Raw genomic sequence first — 22,141 nt, 5'->3', positions numbered from 1 at the left:
AGTTCAGAGGAAACGAGACACAGTGACTGCAATCATATGTGAGAAATAAAGTGAAATAAAGCATAACTGTCAAAGAAAGATTTTCTAGACCAACTCTAATCCTCTGCCATAAATTTAAGTCTTGTTTCTACTTGTAAAAATAAAAAAGACTACATCAGGAGACTGAACAATAGGTCTAATGTTTGAATAGTAAGTGAATTATTTTCTTGAATTCTGAAATCCTCTGAAAGATATGTTGAATGACCCTTTGTGAGACTAGATGACATTATTGGAATAGGTCGTAGGTCTTCACGTAGGTCTACATATTACAGACATCTATGAAAGTGCTAAAGTGATAAAAAACAAATCCATTTGAAGAATAAAAATGATTATCTTTGGGCTAGTAATGCCATTGCATATGCTAAATTCAAATGATTAATCTTTTAAGCTCTGTTTGCCCTATAGCCTTCTTTCTCTTCTTTTTTTGATCTAAAGATTTGATTTTCCAAGGCACTTTCATACCTATAGCAATCAATATTTGAGGATTTTGGCATTGAGGTTAATAAGGTTAATATATAATGCCTAACGTCAGTCACTAGTGTGCCTCTTGACATCAGGGGAGTGAGGTTATACCTGCACAGCTCTCATTAGCTGTTCTCTGTTACACTCACCCCCTAAACCTCACTCCCATCTGGGTCATAGCACCAGTGTAACCCCTCCAATCCTACTTGCCCCCTCTCCGAGTAGGACTCGAACCAGCATCTCCGGCATGGGAGGCAGGTACACTAACAAGGACATTAAAGCATCTCCAGCATAGAGGGTGGGAGCGCAAGGACACTAAATACAGCAGTCTCTAACGTCAGTTGCTAGTGTAGCTCTTGAGATCAGGAGAGTGAGGTTTTACCTTGAATAATAATAATTTACCTCTCACTAGCTGCCTCTGTTGCATATATATAACCATTGCTATCTTGTAAATATATAGGCTATATATATTTACCTTAATACCAAACTCCTAATCAAAATCATTGGAGAGTTATTTTGATATTAAATCTAAGTTCAGCCTCATTACTGTAACAAATAACTCATATGTTAATAATTCATACATATTTTCATCCCTGGTTGATTGCAATAAAATATATGAAATAAGACACTTCATACAATTCAGTGTTATTTATTTCACATATATTTCAGTAAATATGTAGCATACTCACATAATCTATGTTCTGTAGTCATGTTATTGCTAATAAAAATGTATAAACCTTTAAAAAAAAATCACACAAGACATGTTTTTTTCTTCTTTAAAGTGGCCTGTACAAAGTGTTGTTTTTCTCCTTTTTTATTAAGATATGTTTTTAAGATATGTTTTAAGTGCATTAATGCTTTTTTGGCTCAAAAACCATGCTTAATTGGAGTGTATTGAATTACAGACCACAAAAACATTAATCATAAAATATGAACCTTATCACTGTGCAAAACTATCCAGTGCTATCTTGTAAATGTCACCAATTTATTTCAGTAGTCCTCTCATCCATTCATCCATCCATCCATTCATTCATCCGGTTATATCAACAGGCTTTTATTCAGGATCACTTGATCCCACCCTATAAAAATCTACATACACTTTAGCAATTACGACAACAGTTTCAATGAAACCATATTAAATTCTCTGATACAGATTCTCTCTCTGTCTTCCTCTCATTATCCATTATCCTCTTATTCATAATGTTATTTAAGCCCAAATGAATGAAATATTCCATCTCATAGTACCAACACACAAGCATACTTATACGCACATAAACATACACACCCCTCATATCCATATCTCTCATCTTAAGGCTAGTTCACCCAGCTTCTCTTCCTCTGGGACATCTGTAACCCAGCCTACACGGCCAGATCACTTTGTTTGACCCGGTTACTACTAGTACCACTGGTCTTGCTAAACCGGCGCTTGTCTCTGGAGAATCCTGGTTGGGAGGATGGCGTGGAGGGGGCGCTAGGTGTCATCTCACCCGGGACTCGAGCATCAGGGCTTCCGTAGCTCATCTGCAGGAAGTCCTCAGCAGGACCCAGGTCATCGTGACTGTGATGATGTCGCTCGGTGGCCATGTTGACGGAGTTCTGCTGGTGGGCCAGGTGGTTTGTGAAAGGCTGGCAGGTTTGATGGATGTGATGAAGATGGTGAGAATGAAGATGTGGCGGTGATGTTGGACGTTGGCTTGATGCTAGGCACTGGTTGAAATCTGGGGGTGGGGTGCAGGTTTGGGAGGGACGTGGCTGAGCAGTCTCAGGCAGCTCCATCGGAATGCTTGTCTTGCCAGGTTGGACAACAGAAACAACTTTGCTGTTTTTGCTTTTGACGTCATTAGCATGTTTGACAGCGTATTTTCTAAAACAGTACTTGCACTGTTTCCATCCGAGGTAATACAGCTCTAGCACACTGAGGAACAGTGAAACTGCTGCCACCACCAGCATGAACACAATGAAGACATTTTTCTCTGTTGGACGGGACATGTAACAGTTCACAGGGTTGGGGCAAGGTGACATGTTACAAGGATAAAGAGCATTCAGGAAGATGCCGTACATCATATACTGGATCACAATGAAGGTCACTTCCATGACCAAGCGTATTATAATACTCATGACGTATGTCTGCAGCAGCGCTCCCTTCAGGCGGAACATTGTCTTTGTATTGTCGACTTTCTCTTTGTGTTCCAAATACTCCTTCTCTCCACTTCCCTCCTCACCCTTTTCCTCCATCTCCCTCTGCTTCCGCTTCTCCTCCACGCGAACGATGTGCATGGCATGGCCCATGTAGATGAGGGATGGTGTTGATACGAAGACAATCTGCAGCACCCAGTAGCGGATATGGGCAATAGGGAAAGCTCGGTCATAACAGACGTTCGTGCAACCGGGTTGTAGCGTGTCGCACATGAAGTCGGACTGCTCGTCGCCCCATGATGACTCTGCGGCCGTGCCCAGAACAAGGATACGGAAGATGAACAGCACAGTTAACCAGACCTTCCCCACTGATGTGGAGTGCTCCTGCACCTCCTCCAGAAAATTACCCAAGAGACTCCAGTCCCCCATCACTCCACGGCAGCACTACTGAGGTAGAGAGAGAAAAGAGCAAATAAATACAAAAAATGAGATTGGCATCAGGATCAGTTTTAGCATGTTGTCAAAAGGCATGCATTTTCAGCTGTTTTGAAATGTATGGATGATTATTACTGCTGAATATAATGAAAGGGGAGACTGAAGCTGCTTCTCAATTCAGAGGCTGCATCCTTCAAAGGCCACATTCGAAGGCCGATTGCGTCACATTGGCGCGACAAAGGCTGTCCCAGTTTGAAGGCCTCCAAATGCGTCCTTCGTTTCCCATGCAATGAAGGATACAACACCAACAGATGGATCCATCGCGGCGTTGCCTTCCGCAGAATTCATTCTGGATTTTTTTAGAGATACATTTTCGACTTACACTTTTAAATGTATAAGTATTGGGTTTCCAGCTAAAATATCTAATGATACAAATGTAAAAAAAAAAAAAAAAAAAAAAAACGTTAAAGCAGTTCAAATGGTGTCTTATATCTTACAAAGATGCGATTATATATAGTTTATACTCTTTATTATATAAAGAAATGGACCATGGTGAACATATTTTGACTTTAGTTTGTGAACCCTGTTTTGTTTAATATAACTTTTAAAAAAGTCCAGTACAAACGTTACTGCTACTCATCAACGGCAGCTGTCACAGCTGCTACCAGGTGACAAGAACAGTCCTCTGTAGGGCTAGGCTGTCCCATTTAACAACGCTCGTTCCAACCTTCGTGGCCTTTTGACACAGCCTCTGAATTGGGACACAGCTAATGTCTCCTCAAAATGTATTTAGAAGGGTCATAACAAGTTGATAAAGTTTACTTTTGTTTAAAACAATTTGCCAACTAATGTGCATAATTCAGATCCATATTGTAAAATTTATTGTTGTTGTTCACGTGGTAGCCCAGTCTAGTTTTAATCACTGTACAAATCACAACTGACATGAATTAGAAGAGGCTCACAGCTATGGCATATGGCAAGCCGATTTAACTTTTATTCATTTTCAGGATATGAATCCTTGATATCAACAATTCAATTTTCACTAGTTCAAATGATAATTCTTGATATCAGGAATAATGTTTCTACTAGTAACAATGGCAATTTTTGATATCAGGAATTACATTTCAACTAGTAAAAATGTTCATTCTTGATATCAACAATTGATTTTGAATGGCAGCCTATGGTGACATTTCACTAGTGAAAATACAATTGTTGATATCAAGAATTCAATTGTTGATATCAAGAATTACATTTTTGATATCAAGAATTAAATTGTTGATATCAAGAATTCAATTGTTGATATCAAAAATTAAATTGTTGATATCAAGAATTACATTTTTGATATCAAAAAATGTAATTGTTGATATCAAAAATGTAATTCTTGATATCAACAATTCATATCCCGGAAATGAATAAAAGTTAAAACGGCTTGCCATAGTCCAGCTCCCCATATCTGAATGTAATTTGGGCCTAATGGGTGGAGCTAGAATATCCCACCACACCCTAACCCTGCCCATAACTCTATCCCTCCACCCATTAGACGTCTATGAGGTGGCGCTGGACGTCATTTGACTCTGCAGTGAGCACCACTTGGAAAAAGGCACAATGGGATGAACACACATAGCCTACACATACTTTTTAGTATTTAAAAATAAGTTTAATTATATTGAATCAGTCTTGTCCTCAAAAACACAATATTATCATATTGAACAGCCAGTACAGGCATCTCCTTTAATGTTTTTGTGTAGGCTAATATTGTTTTTTTCCTCTAGCAAAATAATTTAGTTAGTTAGTTAAAAACGGTTTATACATGGTGATATATTGTTCATGTACGTACTTGTTATTCAATAACAAAATAAATGTGTCTCCTTCTGCATATAACAAATCATTGTGAGAGAGGTAACCACAAGCCAATCAGCTTTTAGAATCATCGTAGTCCGTCATCAAGCCTGCTTAACAAGTCATCAAGCCTGGTTAACAAGATGAAGAGAAAAGCTTTCGACTAGTCGATATATCGATGAAATCCATATTATCGAAGAATCTCAGAACAAGTGAGACTGAACGACACATTTCCATGATTTCCCACTGTGAAGGAGTGGAGGGATGGAGGATGGACGCATGTGAGTAGATGATGGAATGTGGCTTTCCTTAGTCTGCAGATGGCGCTGCTCTGTTGGTTATTCTCTGATCCAAAAATATATATTTTTAAAAATAAACCGATAATAAACATAATACTACATTTGATCCAAGCCATTAGGCCGAGGAGCGATATATAGCTAAGCATTGTGTTGTCGATTGGAGAGATTAATTCGTCATTCATTAATCAAGACTTTTTAATAGGCTATTATCAAGGGGATATCACTATTAGGGGGCATTATTATCATTAATAAATAGATCAATAGATCAAACTGGCTGCAATCTTATACTTTTTAGATCTTCACATGCCTCTCCATAAATGCCCCCACAGCTCTACAAGTAATCCCAATTAATTTCTAAACCCAAAACTTACGTCTTTTTTTCTTTTTTCTTGTTTTCTTATTTATTTATTTATTTTTTTGTGACGCACTTACATTTTTCCAGAGGTTTCCCGTTCTGCGTGTCATGTTATATTGTATATTTACAGTAGGGCCTGAGAGGGGAGCACTATGAACTTAAACACAGGGGTGACAGTTCTAATTTTAGTCTGGCCTGTCCCATTTTTTGGGTGGGATGGGAACAGTGGTCTTGGCAGGGTAGAGCAGGGCAATGTGATGCCAAGGGCCCTGAGAACTGCCCCTCTGAATGACCCTGTACAGGCCTAGATAGGGTGATCATTTTACCACTCTGCAGTTGTCTCCCAACTACATCACATATGCCAGCCTTTGTGCTTCTGTTTTGTCCCTGTGTGAGTGATGTGTCTTTCAGGACACTGCAGGGACTAACTGAACTTCTCATCACAGAGACAAATCAAACGAGATGACAGGGGTCACTGTTCCTCTATGTGTAGTTTGACAAATACTAATGTCATTTAAAGTCGACATGAAATCAAAATGGACCCTTTTTATTTTGTTAGCGCATATTACTAGTCTTGTGGTGAACAATTCATCCGTGCAAGTTAATACACAGAAAAAAACTGTTTGCCGTGGTAACCTTTAATCAAAATCTGAAAAGGAATGGAATGGCGTTCCTTTTCTGATGACGTCAGTTTGACGGCTTGGGTTGAAAACGCTTAACCACTCCCCTTAAACCATTAGTCGGCTATGAGCAGAGATGGAGAGGAGGAGCGCTAAAGTAAAACCCTGCCCTCTGTTCAATATTCCGTTTCACTTATACAATACGTCACAACACTGGAGAAAAGTCGTTTGCAACTTCCAGTTCACGGGGACTTTAAACAACATAACAACAAGATATCCTGACAAATGCAACCAGCCGAGAAACCAGACTATTTTTTTATTTATTTTTCTATTTAGTACTTTTTAAAGGTGACATATTATGCCCCTTTTCACAAGATGTAATATAAATCTATGGTGTCCCCAGAATGTGTCTGTGAAATTTCAGCTCAAAATACCCCCCAGACCATTTATTATAGCTTGTCAAATTTGCCCCTTTTTGGGTGTGAGCAAAAATGCTCAGTTTTTGTGTGTCTCAGAAATAACCAGTAGTGGAGTGCAGCCTAACAGAGAGACTCAGGAAGAGGTTGCAACTTTTAGACTGCACCTCAACGTTTCTGAATGGTTAGTGGATACATTTATGTAGTTGTTGTGGAGTTACATTGATTTATCTGTTTCTGGGCGATTTCCGTTGAAAATAAAATGAATCCACTGCTCTATTGTCTCCTCTGAGGCTGGGACTCTAAATAGTGTTCTGTTCTCTTCTGTGCAGCCACCGACAGAGTGGTTTCCATGCTTTGCTCAAACTTTTGCCATTGGGTTAGAACTGGTTACACTGTTGTTGCTTGCGAAAACCAAATGGCGGCGTCCGTGGGTGGAAACGTGCAGATTAATGGGCGGTGATATTATAATAAGATCCCCTTCCTATGTCAGAAGGGAAGACAAAGTTACTGGGTTGGTAGATGCACCGGGGACCCAATTATAGCACTTAAACACGGAAAAAGTCTGTTTTTCATGATATGTCCCCTTTAAGATTTTTTTCTTTATTTTTAATATTATTAAGATATAAGGCCCGTTCACACCAAGGACGATAACTATGACGATAAAGATTTTCTAAAAATCTTTCTAAATATAAAAGAATAGCAGAGTCCACACCAGAACTATAACGATAACGGCACAGAGAAACGATATCGTTGGAATCACTTTCAGAACAGATTTTTCACAGATAATGAATGATAAAAACGTTGACAGCCAATCAGATTCCTTCTTTCTTTAAAGAACTCGAGCATTTAAAGCAGCAGACGACAAAACTGCAGTGCACGCCTAAAATAAACGGAACGATATCCTCCGCTGGTGTGAATGCTAATAGTTATCATTATAGTTATCGTTTTTGGTGTGAACGGGCCTTAACTGGGATAATTGGCAATAACTTTACATTTTAAGAATAAATATTATCATTTGCAGTTTATGAAGATAAATGAATAACTTTTTTCAGTAACAGTTGAGTGAAAAGTGTTTGGTATAAAAAGCCACCATGTTGTCAGGGCCAAAAAGGGCTAAAAAAAATGTATCTAGAAAGCTAAAGTCTTAATCAAAACAACTTCTTTTACCATTTATTTCCTCTTAAACTAAGTCGTTCCATCGGTTTTTAATGAAAATAATTTTTATTTTAGATATTTTGAAAACACTTTCAAGAAATGCTTTTTATACTGTAGCCTATATTCTATATTATTTAAATGAAGTAAATACTAGTAAAGAGTGAACTCCTTCAAAAGTTTCTTCCCTGTTCCTCTCAAAGGTGTCAAATATAAATTCAGGTATCAGGCAATATATTAATCTTAGACATTAACATTAACACTGTCCAGTGTTGCTCTGTTTCCCAAAATAACATCAGTGAGCGCTGCCTCATTTCCGTAAATGCCACTCCAGTCCAGCCGCGTCAATCCGCCATTAAATAAATCACTCTTAAATTCCAGTCATTCCGTAAAGCATCTTGTATGTCTCTACATTGATTTTGTTAATCCTAAATGAAATTCTAACAGCTTAAAAGTTGTTAAAGCAATGCAACAAGTGTGTTATTGTGTCTTTTGCTGTGACACACGCACATTGATCTTTTCTCAGGTTCTCCACATGCCAGTTTTAGTTGTTTCTTTAGCGCCAGTTAAGGGTTCCTCTGAAAGGGGTTTCAGTTTAATGCTATTTACAGGATGTTGTCACTCGAATACCCATTAAACCTCAAATGTTTTATGAAGCACTATCTGCAGCCACACTAGAGAGTTACCTTTAAAGTTTATGTGTGTGTGGGTTAGTATCTGACTGCCCTCTCACACCCATCCTGTACCAAACCCTGGTCCCGGTCCTGCTGATCTCCTGTAGAATGGCCAAATATGGTCTGACAGTTTGAATGGAGGCCCTCCTACTTTTTTAGCAGATGTAAAATAATCAAAATGTCTGATCTGCCATTAATGTTTAGTGAAAGTTAAACCAGAAACAATAAAGAGGGCACTAATAAAAACATAACAGGACTTTATATAAAGAAGCTTATTTTGTTGTATACTCTATTTTGTTGTATATTTATTGTATTAAATGGGCTTTATTATCATTATTATCTTTATGCATATTATATTTTTCTTATTGTTTTCTATTTATTTTGTGAAATGTGAACCATGTAGTTCATATTCCCGAATATTTTTTTGTGAGATTGACCTAAATGTACTTAAGATGAATTTTAACATCACTAATTTCTGGTCTTTGGGAAGAGCAGTGGGAAGTTCACTGAACAATGAAACCTTAGTATATAGTGTCAAATCTAATAATGAAAATGCAATGATCTGTCTTAACTATATGTGCAGCAAAGCACCAGGCTCTATCCAGTTTTTGCATTTATTAGTTTGTTTTAAAATCTAATCTAAAGTCTTTTTTGGAAATTACTGTCATTCAGTGACGTGTCGTGAACTCAGCAAACCTGTGTGCTATGTTGTGTTGGCGAAAGCCATTCGGAATGGCATCGGTGGGAACGGAATCTTAGACATTCAAAAAAATGGACGGAAATATCCATCTGATTCACACTGACTGGGCGATCTCTGTTGCCAGTGTGTGCTCTCTCTCCTTCTGTCTCTACATTTTCCTTTTTTCCATCTTCCTTTTCTTCTTCTCTTAGGAAGCAATTTCAAACAATATGATTTCCTTTAGACTTGCTACTTTAAAGGAAACAAGTCTCTTAGGGTCTCCGAGTGCAAGGGTGTTTACTTTCCCAAAGAGAGCAAGAGAACGACACAAGATAAGAGTTCATTTGTGCTGATTATTTTTCATCTGGTTAATGCAAAAAATCGTAAAACCCCAAAAGCTCTTATCATGAGGTATTATGAGAGGTCAAAGACTGCTGTATTTCTTGAAGGTTGCAAACAATGAGACTTCAGTCCACACACACGAGTTGGTGAGATGAATGACAGACAGGAAGAACTTTCACCTGCTCTCATATGATTTTTTATTTGTAAAAGGAAAGACTTGACATTGGTCACTGACCTCAAAGGTCATATATATATATATACAGTACCGGTCAAAAGTCTGGAAACATTACTATGTTTAATGTGTTTGAAAGAAGTCTCTTATTTGATCAAATGTATGTAATATTTTGAAATATTATTACAATTTAAAATAATGGTTTTCTATTTTAATATACTTTAAAATATGATTTATTTCTGTGATGCAAAGCTGAATTGTCAGCATCATTACTCCAGTCTTCAGTGTCACATGATCCTTCAGAAATCATTCTAATATGCTGATTTGATACTCAGTTATTATCAATGTTAGAAACAGTTGATGATTAATATATTTTGGAACCTGAATACTTTTTTCAGGATTAATTTATTCAAAATAGAAATCTTTTCTAACAATATAAATCTATTCTATATATCTATAATCAATTTAACACATTCTTGCTGTATGAAAGTATTCATTTCTTTCAAAAAAAAAGAAAGAAAATAATTACTGACCCCAAACTTTTCAACGGTAGTGGATTTGGACTTTTCTTTTTTTTTCTTTTTTACTAAAATTGTCGCTAAAATTGTGAAAAAAGGTATCGCAGGTTATATAAAAAAATATTAAGCAGCACAACTGTTTCCAACATTGATAATAAATCAGCATATTACAGTGATTTCTGAAGGATCATGTGACACTGAAGACTGGAGTAATGATGCTGAAAATGCTGAAAATTCAGCTTTGCATCAAAGAAATAAATTATATTTTAAAGTATATTAAAATAGAAAACCATTATGTTAAATTGTAACAATATTTCACAATATTACTGTTTTTCTGTATTTTTGATAAAAAAATAAAATAAAGGCTTGGTGAGCACAAGAGACTTCTTTCAAAAACATTAAAAATAAAAATAGTGTTTGCAAATGTACATATATGTATAAACATTACATAAGTTATGACTTGCATTAAACATCCATTTTCTGGCCTTTTTAAACTATTTGATTTGGAAAGGTGCTAATGAATCAGGATCTGAGAAGCTTTTCAAAAGTGTTCCTGAGAATTGTTTGTTAGGAATCATCAGAGCTCCCCTTAACCCTCAAGGATTCTTTTGCTGTTCTTTATGACTCTAAGGCAATGTCAAACATTCAATAACAAAAATAAACTTAGAATAACATGCAGCATCGCACATCCATTTGCATCAGTTTAACAAGCTGGGAACACTGCCACGACACCTTTGAAACATTCTAGTAGCACTTCACAGAGGTGCCAGGCACTGTTGGCAAGTGATGGCATGCTGGTTTTTCTCACAGTGATCATGTCACTGCGGGCACACGGATACTCACACCATAAGAGGCTCTGCAATGCCTACGCATGAGACCGACCCCTTAACTCGGAATAAATATTTATTCAAGCCCTTTCCCCTTAACCTGATGTTAGGGACTACCAGAATCAGCATGACACCACAGACTCTAGTCACATCTTTATCCCAATATAACCAGAGTTGTAAACTAGGCAAGACAAACACTGTGGTTTATATAGATCTGATTATAAGTTTGCATGATGTGTATCTTTTTCTTTCTTTTTTTTAATTAGATGGATCATAAAAATTGCTTTTATGAATGAATAAATGCAGTTATTGCCACAGAAATGTACTGTTTAAAAGTTTGGGGTCAGTAACTTTTTGTTGTCGTTTTTTTTTTTTTTTTGGAAAGTTTTATTCGGCAAGGAAACATTAAAATGATTTTTTTTTAAAAGGACAGTAAAAAACATTTATAATGTTAGATAAGATAAATTATCTTTCTGTTCATCAAAAGATCCTGAAAAAGCAGCACAACTGTTTTAACCTTTGACAATAATAATAATAAATATTTCTTGAGCAACAAATCAGAATATTAGAATGATTTCTGAAGGATCATGTGACACTGAAGACTATTGACTGCTGAAAATTCAGCTTTGGAATAAATTACATTTTAAAATATATTAAAATAGAAAATAGAACAGTTACTTTAAATTGTAATAACATTTCACAATATTGACAATATTATTATTACAATTATTTACTATTTTGTCTTGAGAAATATATGTAAACATCTGTTATGAAGCTTCTTTAGCACAGTACTAAAATAATAATAAATAATATATATATATATATATATATATATATATATACACACACACATACAGTATTTACAATATATAATTTTTTTAAGCAAAAATGCTAAATCTTACAGATTCTCTGAGGGGAATTTAAAGTAAGTAGAGGTGTATGTAAACTGGGCATACTTGTATATTATCTCAGTACAATCAATAAAACTTAATGCTTCAATGTCATAAACATCCATTTATACGAAAACTATTAAACACCATGGAGTATTTGACTGCATATCTCTGTGAAAGAAAAGGGCTGTGACTGCAATTAACCCTGAGTTAACATCTTTTTAAACCCTGTTTAAGGGCCATTATTAACCATATAGTAAAACACTACTTTTGTAGTGTTGCCTATAAAATTTGCAGTGTCAAATGAATACAATATGAATCAAGGTAGTGCTTGGATGGATCTTACAAAGAGACAATCATAAGTTAAGTGTACTTGCTTAACTAATTAAATATTCATACACGTTGTAGAGTCACAGATACATATTTCACGCTGTTTAGTTCCAGTGTCCGAGGAAAGCAGTTAAAATGTCAAATGGAGGCATTACATAAATATGCGTTAACCTGCAGTTTACATGTGTGGAGTGTGAAATTAAAAGGGCAATGGCACTTGCACAGAAGTACAGGGGAAAATACAGTGAAAGAAGGAAATTGAATCAGTTATTAATGAAGGAAGCAAACTATCATCACTTCCAATTGAAGTCTAAACCTGTATGCATTTGTGTTGCTGGACTTGAACTTGCATACCAATGCTAAACGTGTGCTTTTAAAAACAAAGGACAGAACAACTGTTTAAGCCAGACATTCCCGGACTGACACAGGCCGCTTTAATCAGTGGAGAGTTCAAGGATGAGATGCTGATTTTAGCCATGTGAAGTGAATCCCCCTCGCCCAACGCTGCCCACTGCAGAACCCCCATTACACACACACTGTCACCTGCACATATCAACACGTCATTTGCCATCCAGTGGGATTCCTCATATGGACCATGAAGACAATCCTCCTCTGCTTGTCAGGTGCTAACTGGGTGATGTGTTTCCTTACATGGCAGTTTTGTTTTTCTCTTCACTGTCAAAGCAACTGTATTGATCAGCCAATGTCTTATTATTCAAGCCAGGCACCACTTGACATGTTGTACAGGGCTTTTGCACTTTGTAAATATTACTTGTGAGTGGGATATGAGAGATATAATATATTTAACATATAGTGACCCTTAATATGTTTTTGGACATTTAAGCAGTGCATAAAAATGCGTTTGACAAGTTTAACACAAAAACATGGCTCACAAATGTAGAGTTGGGTCTGCAAAAAGTTCTAACATAATTTAAATGCAGTTGCAACTTTTATATATTTGATACTTAATTAAATGGCATTATGTGTAGGTTAATTGGGACCACTGTATCTAATTATATAAGTATAAAACTGCTTATACATTAATCACAGGTCAGGTGATCTTAAGGCCAACTGACACAGACATCATAAATCCGATTCAGAATCTTCAATCGATGAAAACAAGCTCCGACAGACCCCAACTGACACCGACAGGGTAACACACTGATCCGACAAAACCCCACGAAGTGTCTGGCCGTCTGTCGGTGCAGTGTGAATTGACTTTAATTCACATTTCTACTTAAAATAGACTAGACAAGACAGTTAGTCGCTAAAGTACAATCAAAATCACAATCCTTTATGATGACAAAAGCATCTGTTGGATAAGTGCTAATCAGAAATGATCGTTCCATTAGAATGGCTGCAGATTCTCAAGCAACAATGTCATAATGTGCAAATGTAATTATTGAGGACTTAATTTGAAACTCTTATGAATTATTTATGACCATGTAAAAGATTAATGTAGCAAAGTCTACAAGCAAAATCTTGTAAAAGAATTATACATAACTTAATATTTAATTAGTACATTAATAAAGTGGTATTTTAATATTTGTTATAAATATTTTAAAATATAAATATTTCAATATTAAAAAGATAATAAAAAACAATAATCTATTGTTTAAAAAAAAACAAAAATACAGCATCCTGCACAGTACCTCAAATAAAACCATAAAATAAAACAATAAAATCTTATCTGACCCATAGATCTCTTAAACAATTAATGTTATGTATAAAACTGAATTACCTGTCTGACTGCTGACTTATGAGATCGTCTTTGGTTGAGTGTTCTGTGGTCTTGTCCTCTTCAGATGAAAGTGTGGGCTCTTATTCTGTGGCCCGGGGTCCTGTTGACGTAGCCCAGCTCTGATGTCTGTATGACAGTGGGGAAATACTGAGTGATGGAGAAAAATGGCAGTGTATCTCTATAGAAAACACTCCAGCAAGACTGTAGTTCAAATACAGCACAGGCCCCCTCGTGCCTGTCCCACTGTGGGAATAAAGCACAAGTGTGGGACACTGAGAATACTGGGCCATCTCAGGGAGTGTTTAAATCCCCCCCCCCCCCCACACACACACACACACTCTTCCTTTTCCTCCTCCCCCTCTCTTCCTCCTTCCCTCCCTCTCTCTTTCTAGTTGCCCCCACCCAAGTCTACCCCCCCACCACCACCACCACCAGAATGCACTTTGGTGTATAAGAATACCACGGTGTAAAGAGAGGAAGTGAGATTGTAATAGAACACAATGGTTGTTCTTCTCAGGCTGTTCACTTGTGCTATGATGCGTTGTGCTTGTCACTATATGTGATTGTTGAAGTTTTACCCCTACCCTGATCAATAAACCTTTTCATGCGATAACCACACAAACATGTCTTCACCATACATGCACTTCCATGCGTACACACATGACCTCAATTTTAACAGCATTATGTATATATTTATATAATTGTACGATAAAATAGTGCAGATTTGTTTAGCATGCAAAGGCACACTGGTTTAAATTCTGATGTGATTTAACTAAAATTATTTCTTAATAAACCAAACATTTTCAACTGAACGTGACAGCCAGTGATCACCGTGGAAAAGCAGCTTTAATATTTTGATCATTTATTTTTGCACTATATAAATTGCCGTGAGGGTACGTACGTAACGACTACTTTGCAAGATAAATGCAAATGATCAATTGGATGCACTAAAATCATCCATTTACATGGTTGATGCAAATACCCAGGCTCATTGGAAAAACGTTCCTATGTAGGCATTTCTGTAAAATGATATTACATTGCTTCTTGCATGTTTTGCAACCCTTTTAAAGTAAAATGTCCAGTGAGTGGCTGTAAAAGTATAAAAAAATGGTGAAAAACCCTTTATTTTATGAATTATCACTATTAACTAGTTGCTTAATAGCATGCATATTACTGGGATATTGGCTGTTTATTAGTACTTATAAAGCACATATTAATGCCTTATTCTGTATGACCATAATCTACAACCCAATACCTTAACAACTACCTTACGAACTATTAATAAGTAGTAATTTGGAGTTTATTGAGGCAAAAGTCATAGTTAATAGTGAGAATTAGAACCTAAACTAAAGTGTGACCAATTATTCAAACTATCAAAAACATTTGAACGAGATTCTGACAACATTTTATTTTGTTAGTAGTTTTACGTATTGCGGCAGTTCAGAAATTAAATGTCCGGTGAGTGGGTCTAAAAGGTTAATGCTCTATTTTAGCTTGCTTGTACGAGTCTTTGAGCTCTTTTATTTTGGCTTGTGTTTCACAGGTCACAGGACTCCAAGCTCTTTGCATTGCAAATGCAGTGCTGTACCAGGTGAGCTACCCTGCAAGTTTATCAGAAAATCCATGCATATGGAGCTGGTTATGTGCATCAACTGCCAATTTACAAATCATGCATATGGTAAAAGTGTTTTGAGGTCATAGCATAGTATTGCGCAAAGAACAATAAGTATTTTTAAATTAATAATCTGCCCCGTAATCATAATTTGAGTGAAAAATAATAAAGTTGTTGGTGTTTTACGGCTACTAGTGCTCATTTCAGCTGGAAACTGGTATGTTTTTGGAGTTTTGCAAAAATGTAGATAGAGGGACATTTTTCCAATATGGCTTGGTTGGCAAAATCAGAGCTAGCTAAAGCTAAAACTAATTATTGAGACAAAACTCATATAGACTCGTATTTCTTTATCAGCTGAATAATATGATGCATCAGTGTAGCAAAAATGGTTGTAACAATGTTTATAGGATATTAAAATATTGTACCTGATCACATGATCCCTTTTTTCTTCTTTGTTCAGGTGTCCTTCTTTCTGTCCTTCATACAGTCTTGTTAGGCTACTGTATTCCAGTGAGGAAGCAACTGTAAGAAATTCAGCCAACTTCACAGAGACTAATTTAAACAGAAGCCTAAGCTGTAAGCCCTCTCTCTCGTCACATCTCTTTCATTGCTTATTCTGCTCATCGGCTGAGAGCCAGAAGATATATGTCAGCTTTATATAATGGCAATATTTTAGGTTTCATTCCTCCTTGCTCAAGGGTCTGTGTGTGTGGTGGGAATTCTGTAGATTTGAGTACTGCTTGCTGCTGGGTCCATGTGTGTTTGTGTATGTCTGTACATATATATACATTTATATATAGTATGTGCACAAAGCGACCTGATGCTAATTTGGTGTAAGGGACACCAGAGGTTACTAAGGGCTGTTAATGACATTGTGTCATAGTGCACTCGCTCATTTAGAGCCAATGGAGAGAAATGGAATTTTTGAGCCCTAAAAGAAACTTTGACCCCTTCTACCAAGGTAACCATAGTTTAAATTAAAACTGAAAATGAATGAGAATTCCCATCAGCTATTTGTTTTAATATTGAATGTACCTATCATTTCTTATTTGGGCTCATCTAACACATCACAGGAAAGCCCTCAGTGAATCTGTAAGTTATTCAGTTTGTTTCCCCATCTCTTCACATGCATAAAAACGGGATACATTTTTTTTCTAATTTAGTCAAAAAGATAAAAGTCAAGAGATGAAAAGTGGCTCTGGGATTTAAACATAGGGCAATGAAGGCATCCTTGGCTCTCTCTTTTCTTCAAAATTTTGTATGAACATGTTTCATTTATGTTTAAAATGAAGGTGGCCATGTTTACCCCAAACCTATAAAATAGTTTTGAGTACCAAATCAAGTGGAAATGATAAAGGAAATATTTTAGTATCACTGAGTATATAACATTGATGCTGACATGGTCAGAAATACATGATGATTTGTTTTAGTATGAACTATTAGGTCAGAAATTTGAGTCTAAATAAAGATTTTAAACTCTGTTTAGAGTCTATTGCTAGTACGTCACCAAGCAAATCCTCATTGTCATAACTGCTGAACATATCGTACTTATGTCTGGAGAGTTTCTGTGAGCATTATTAAAATGGGTCACACGACTATATGACGTAGATTGTGCTTTGTTCCACTCGCCAGCACCCACCAATCATTTTTTCTACAAACAGGGTGACTGAAACAAATGTAATGAGAGCAGTATTTGGGTGTGTACTAACCGGTATAAAGTTGTTATAATTCACAAATATGCTGATTTATTCTTTTTCGGAAGAACAAAATATGTTCAATATGCATCTAATGCTTCTGTTTTATGTGTCTGTCCATTTCATTTCTTGACATAACTTATGTACCCTTATAATAATTTAGTTAACTCTAACTCTTTCCTTTTGGAGTTGTCCATATGTTTTTGTTAATGTAAAGGGATAGTGAAAATATAAAATTCTGTCATCATTTACTCACCGTCATGTCTTTCCAAACCTGTATGTTTCTTCTATACAGAAAATATATTATGATTTTTTTTGTCCATACAATAGAATTCTCCAAATCTAGAATTTCTCCAATGTTGATTGGTTCATTACATTCTTGGGAACAAGAAAGAAGAAAGATTTAGAACGACATGGAGGTGATGACAAGAGTTTTCCTTTTGGGGTGAACTATGCCTTTAAGTTACATGTAATATCCAAACATAATATTTGCTATTAAAAAGGAATTAATTTGCCTTCTTAAAAAATACTGTTTTTGTTTTTGCGGTCTATTAGAGGGTTTAAAGCTTGAATGTAAAAAAAACCCATGAATTTTCACATATTTTACTTTTCATTTTTTTTTACATTATTGCAGCACCTCTCTTCCCAGTCTGTCAGTAACACTCTGTTTAGTTCCAGTCTCTATTAGGCCCCTCCTTCCGAAAAGCTCAATGTACTCTGATTGGCCGGCTGGACCAGTGTGTTGTGATTGGTTAATTGCTTCAAGCATGTTTTGGAAATGTCACGCCCCTACCATAACTGTAAGTTTCAACTTACTAACACAGCTCAACCAGGCCTCATCCCTTTTTTTTTTTTTTTTTTTTTTTTTGTGTATGTCTTGGGAAGGAATTATTTAAATGAAGAATATTGTGGGGAGAAAACTCAAGACTTCAATGGAGGCATTTCAGGGGGCATCCTTTGAAATGGACTTTGTAACTTTGTAACTTTGCAGACCTTTTTCATGCTCAAACAGCAACATTACACACTAACGAAAGTTGGGGGAAAAAAGCATAATAAGCCCTCTTTAAAGTAATTGAGATTTTTTTTATAGTTCAATTATGTGTATTCTATATTATTTGTCTCAAATAACTGAAAACTGTGCAACTACTGTGGAATTAGGTGTACAAAATTTCCAAAATCAAGATATGCATCAAATAATTTTGGAACAATTTCCAATCATTTCAGTTTTTCTTTTTGACAGTTTTCATCACCCTTTACTATTCTGAATATGCTGTTATATGAGAAGGCAAAACAAGCAGAGATGTACAAAGCGTTTTTAAAAGCACACTCCACCCCTACAGAAATACAGCAATCAACACTTTCAAAACTGGCCCAGGAAAGAAGGAGACTGACAGACGTTATTCTAAGAGAAAGGAGGAAGCTGGACGGGTAGATGTTCTGTTTTTCTGCACTGGAGCTGAAACATGGATTTCAGTGGTTGGACACGACCACTCAGACAAACACAGGAAAAGGAGTCACCCTGAGACATCGATCCCAGACATGTATAAAGTGTGTGTCTATGCTGCTAATTTCATAATCAGTTCAGCTAATTTTATCAGATTCTCAACAACTAAAGGCTGTTACTGACAATGACAAGGTCATGAGTTCGATGCCTAGGGAGCAAACAAACAGACGCAATGTATACCCAGAATGCACTGTAAGTCACATTGGATAAAAGCGTCTGCCAAATGCGTAAATGTCAAATTAACAGCCCATGCAGTCTAATTCATTCTAACAATATACACTTTCATTTACAAGCCAATTAAGTATACAGGGTTTTACCTGATAGAAAGCGTGGTAAATTACTGAAATTAATTTGTGAATTGTATTAATTTTTTTTCTTTGTATTGTATTATTTCTGTGAAACTGAGGCATGGTATAAACAAGTTGCAAAGACGATGAAGACGTACGATGAAAGACGTACAAGAATGACAGATTGAGAAAAGACGTGTAGAGAGAGGGAGAGAGAGAGAGCGGGAAATTGAGAGAAAAGACGGAGAGCGTTTCTCCTGCCGTTAGTTTGTCACATCCTCTGATAACATTGTTTTCTGCATTGGTCTAATGGTGGGATGAAAATGTATTTTGAAGATCAGCATCCAAATGGCAATGAGCCTGTTTTCCTTGTTACCTTCTCCTCTACTTTAACCCTCCTCCATCCATCCTTTATTCTCTTTATTAATGTTGCATGCTAAGGCAGACATCACTATTATTATTATTACTCATATTTATGATTGGGAATTTGTTCTTAATGATAATAGATAAACATTTAAAACAATTCTTGCAAAAGCTGTATTTGTAGGCTATTTATGTTATAAGCTACTGAAAAAACTCATAATGTGTATCTTTACACATTGAACAACCAGTCAGTAATTATTCTGATTTAAATCTCACAGTCAGTTGAAGGTTGTATGTGTTTGAAACACTAAAATAAACCGACTCATAAGAGTCATTCGTTCGAGAGTCAAACTACATTAGATGCACTGTATGGTTTTGATTCTCTATAGACCTTATGCGCCAGAGAAACAAGGGCGCCGCCATCTTTAGAATATTGTCTTTGAACTTCCGTTTTTGCAGTCGCTCTGTATATTCCTATGGCATTGCTGTCCAGGAGTAATTAGCTTTTGAAGTGGATTTACTTAATATAAAGTTAGCAAAAGTTAACGAAAGTTATCATGAGGATTGTAATGTTTAAACCAGATGTCTTAACAAATGTCAGTAGCCCGGGAAGATTTTAAAACGAGCCGTTCATTCATAAATACGCAAGATCGCTGTGAAAATAAAACCGGAAGTCAAAAGACAACGAACGCAGCGCTGAAAAGGGGCGGGGCTACATAAGGTCTATAAAGAGCTGGCTCATAAATTCGTTCTATGGCACTACTCTAGTCGCTCACTCTGTTTTGCGCGGTAAATACAGGGACGTTGCGGAAAATTCATTCAAGAACTGGAAACTCTTAAAATATGGTATTCTGTCTGCATTGGCGGAAAAATGCACTGTGAGAACCGTTAACGGAACTAAACATTGTACGGAAAACCTTAGCAACACCCTGGCAGCACTCATAACAACATAGGACTTTGGCAGTGATCTTTCACTGAAAAGCACAGTGCTATAGCCTACTAAAAAATATAGGTTTTGCTGCTGCTGCTTTGGTCTCATACCAAAAATCATATTAGACCAGATTGTGTCTAATGTGACTGACAGTCCACAGCCTTTTCCCACAAAGTCTGGCTTATGCATTTCTTTCTCCTGTTTATTCGGTTCCTTTCCCATTTTCTCTCAATTTTTTTCCCTCCCTCATCTTCTGCATCATCCATTGTTTCAGCAGCATCTCAGCATTGGCCCCCTAGTGTGACCAGTGCTACGCTTACAGGAAGTCCAAGGTCTGCTTCCTGTCAGGTTGAAGAGAACAATCAATCATTTCCTCCTTTGAGCTTAACAAATATAGTTTGCCAGTTTATATGCTTGCTTGTTTATAGTAGGTTGTACATAACAGGGTTAGAGAACATTTACACGTGTGAACAAGACTTCTTAACCTTTTACAAATGACTCTTGTTGTATTTGGTGGCCACTGTTTCCTTTATTCTGTTGAACAGCATGTCAACACAGATTGTGAAGTGCACCTCAATAACTAACATATAGCTGGGTGATCTGTTATGTAATAATCTTTGATTTGAGGAAAAGCTAATCACTTGATTTGCCAAGTTTGCAAGATTCGCTGGATTAAATCTTAAAATGATTTTTAGAGTTGTGTTTTAGGTAGCATTATTATAATATAATTAAAATGAATATACTAAATATTATAATTTGTATTAATGAATGTATTCATATTTATATATTTTTGTGTTTGTGAAGAAAGTTTGAAGTTTCAAACAATCTGAAGTTTCCTGAATTTCAGACAGAATTAAGAAAAAATATGAGAGATGTCAGACTAACCAATCGCTTTCAAGGTTCACACCCATATAACTGCTAACAATAAATAATTCAAAAGCACATCACAGACATTTAATATTTAGATGACATACATTATTTGAAAATAGTTGAAAACATACTTTCATTGTTCTTCAGTTATTTGGGTAAAACCAAAGTCATGTGAAAATACATTTATATGGTTAAACTTGAAGTGCAAAAGTGTGACTTAAGTGATTGTTTTATTTTATTAAAATGGTTAATGGAATAGTTTCACTTATAAATGAAAATTATGCCATCATTTACTCTCCCTCACCCTTTACTTGTTTCAAACCTGTATGAATTTCTTTCTTCTGCTGAACACAAAAGAAGATATTTTGAAGAATGTTGGTAACCAAACCATTGATGTACCCCATTGACTTCCATAGTATTTTTTCCTATAATGGATGTCCGCGTGGTACATCAACTGTCTGTCAAATAGCTGTTGAATATGAGAGGACGTTTCTCTTTATGTATGAAATTTAGATTGCTTGACATTTTTTGCAAAAGTTATAGTACAAAGACCAAATACAATAACCTAATAAGGAAAATGTCTGAATGCCCATTGTGTGTCTCGTTACTTATTGGTTATCCAAATCAAATGAACTAAAACAATGAGGTAAATACTTGGTGTTGTGAGTCATAACTTTCTCAAGAGAACTTTCAAAGAACGGTTTCTCTTGCCTTTTTTGAAAAAACTGACTCATCTGCACTGGCCAATATACATTAGTGATATTAATGAAACATGAATGACTCAAACAACAAAACTTTGAAGCATTGGTTTTAATATTCGGCTCCCACACTACTGGCAGTCCGTCCTTTTGAACCCTTTGTGGCGATAACTTCCACAGGAAATCACTTGTTCATTAGAAGTATTGAATTTGAGGAAAAGGAAGCTTATATCTTCTGGTACGTATGCCTGCT

General features: G+C 36.2%; 1 protein-coding gene across 1 annotated transcript; it reads right to left on the bottom strand.

Annotated features, from left to right (window-relative positions):
* Positions 1 to 1,135: 1,135 nt before the first annotated feature.
* Positions 1,136 to 14,203, bottom strand: gja5a (gap junction protein, alpha 5a). The gene is made up of 2 exons (XM_084123123.1): positions 13,930 to 14,203; positions 1,136 to 3,084 (listed from the first exon to the last, which is right to left on the bottom strand). The coding sequence occupies exon 2, from the start codon at positions 3,064 to 3,066 to the stop codon at positions 1,861 to 1,863; it is 1,206 nt and encodes a 401-aa protein (XP_083979249.1). The 5' UTR covers positions 3,067 to 3,084; positions 13,930 to 14,203; the 3' UTR covers positions 1,136 to 1,860.
* Positions 14,204 to 22,141: the final 7,938 nt, after the last annotated feature.

Source organism: Abramis brama (assembly GCF_963993115.1).
Source record: "Abramis brama genome assembly, chromosome: 8".
Taxonomy (NCBI): domain Eukaryota; kingdom Metazoa; phylum Chordata; class Actinopteri; order Cypriniformes; family Leuciscidae; genus Abramis; species Abramis brama.
This window is presented reverse-complemented; position numbering and strand designations above follow the sequence as displayed.

Coding starts and splice junctions, on each gene's coding strand:
- gja5a (XM_084123123.1), bottom strand. CDS start 3,066: ATGGGGGACTGGAGTCTCTTGGGTAATTTTCTGGAGGAGGTGCAGGAG.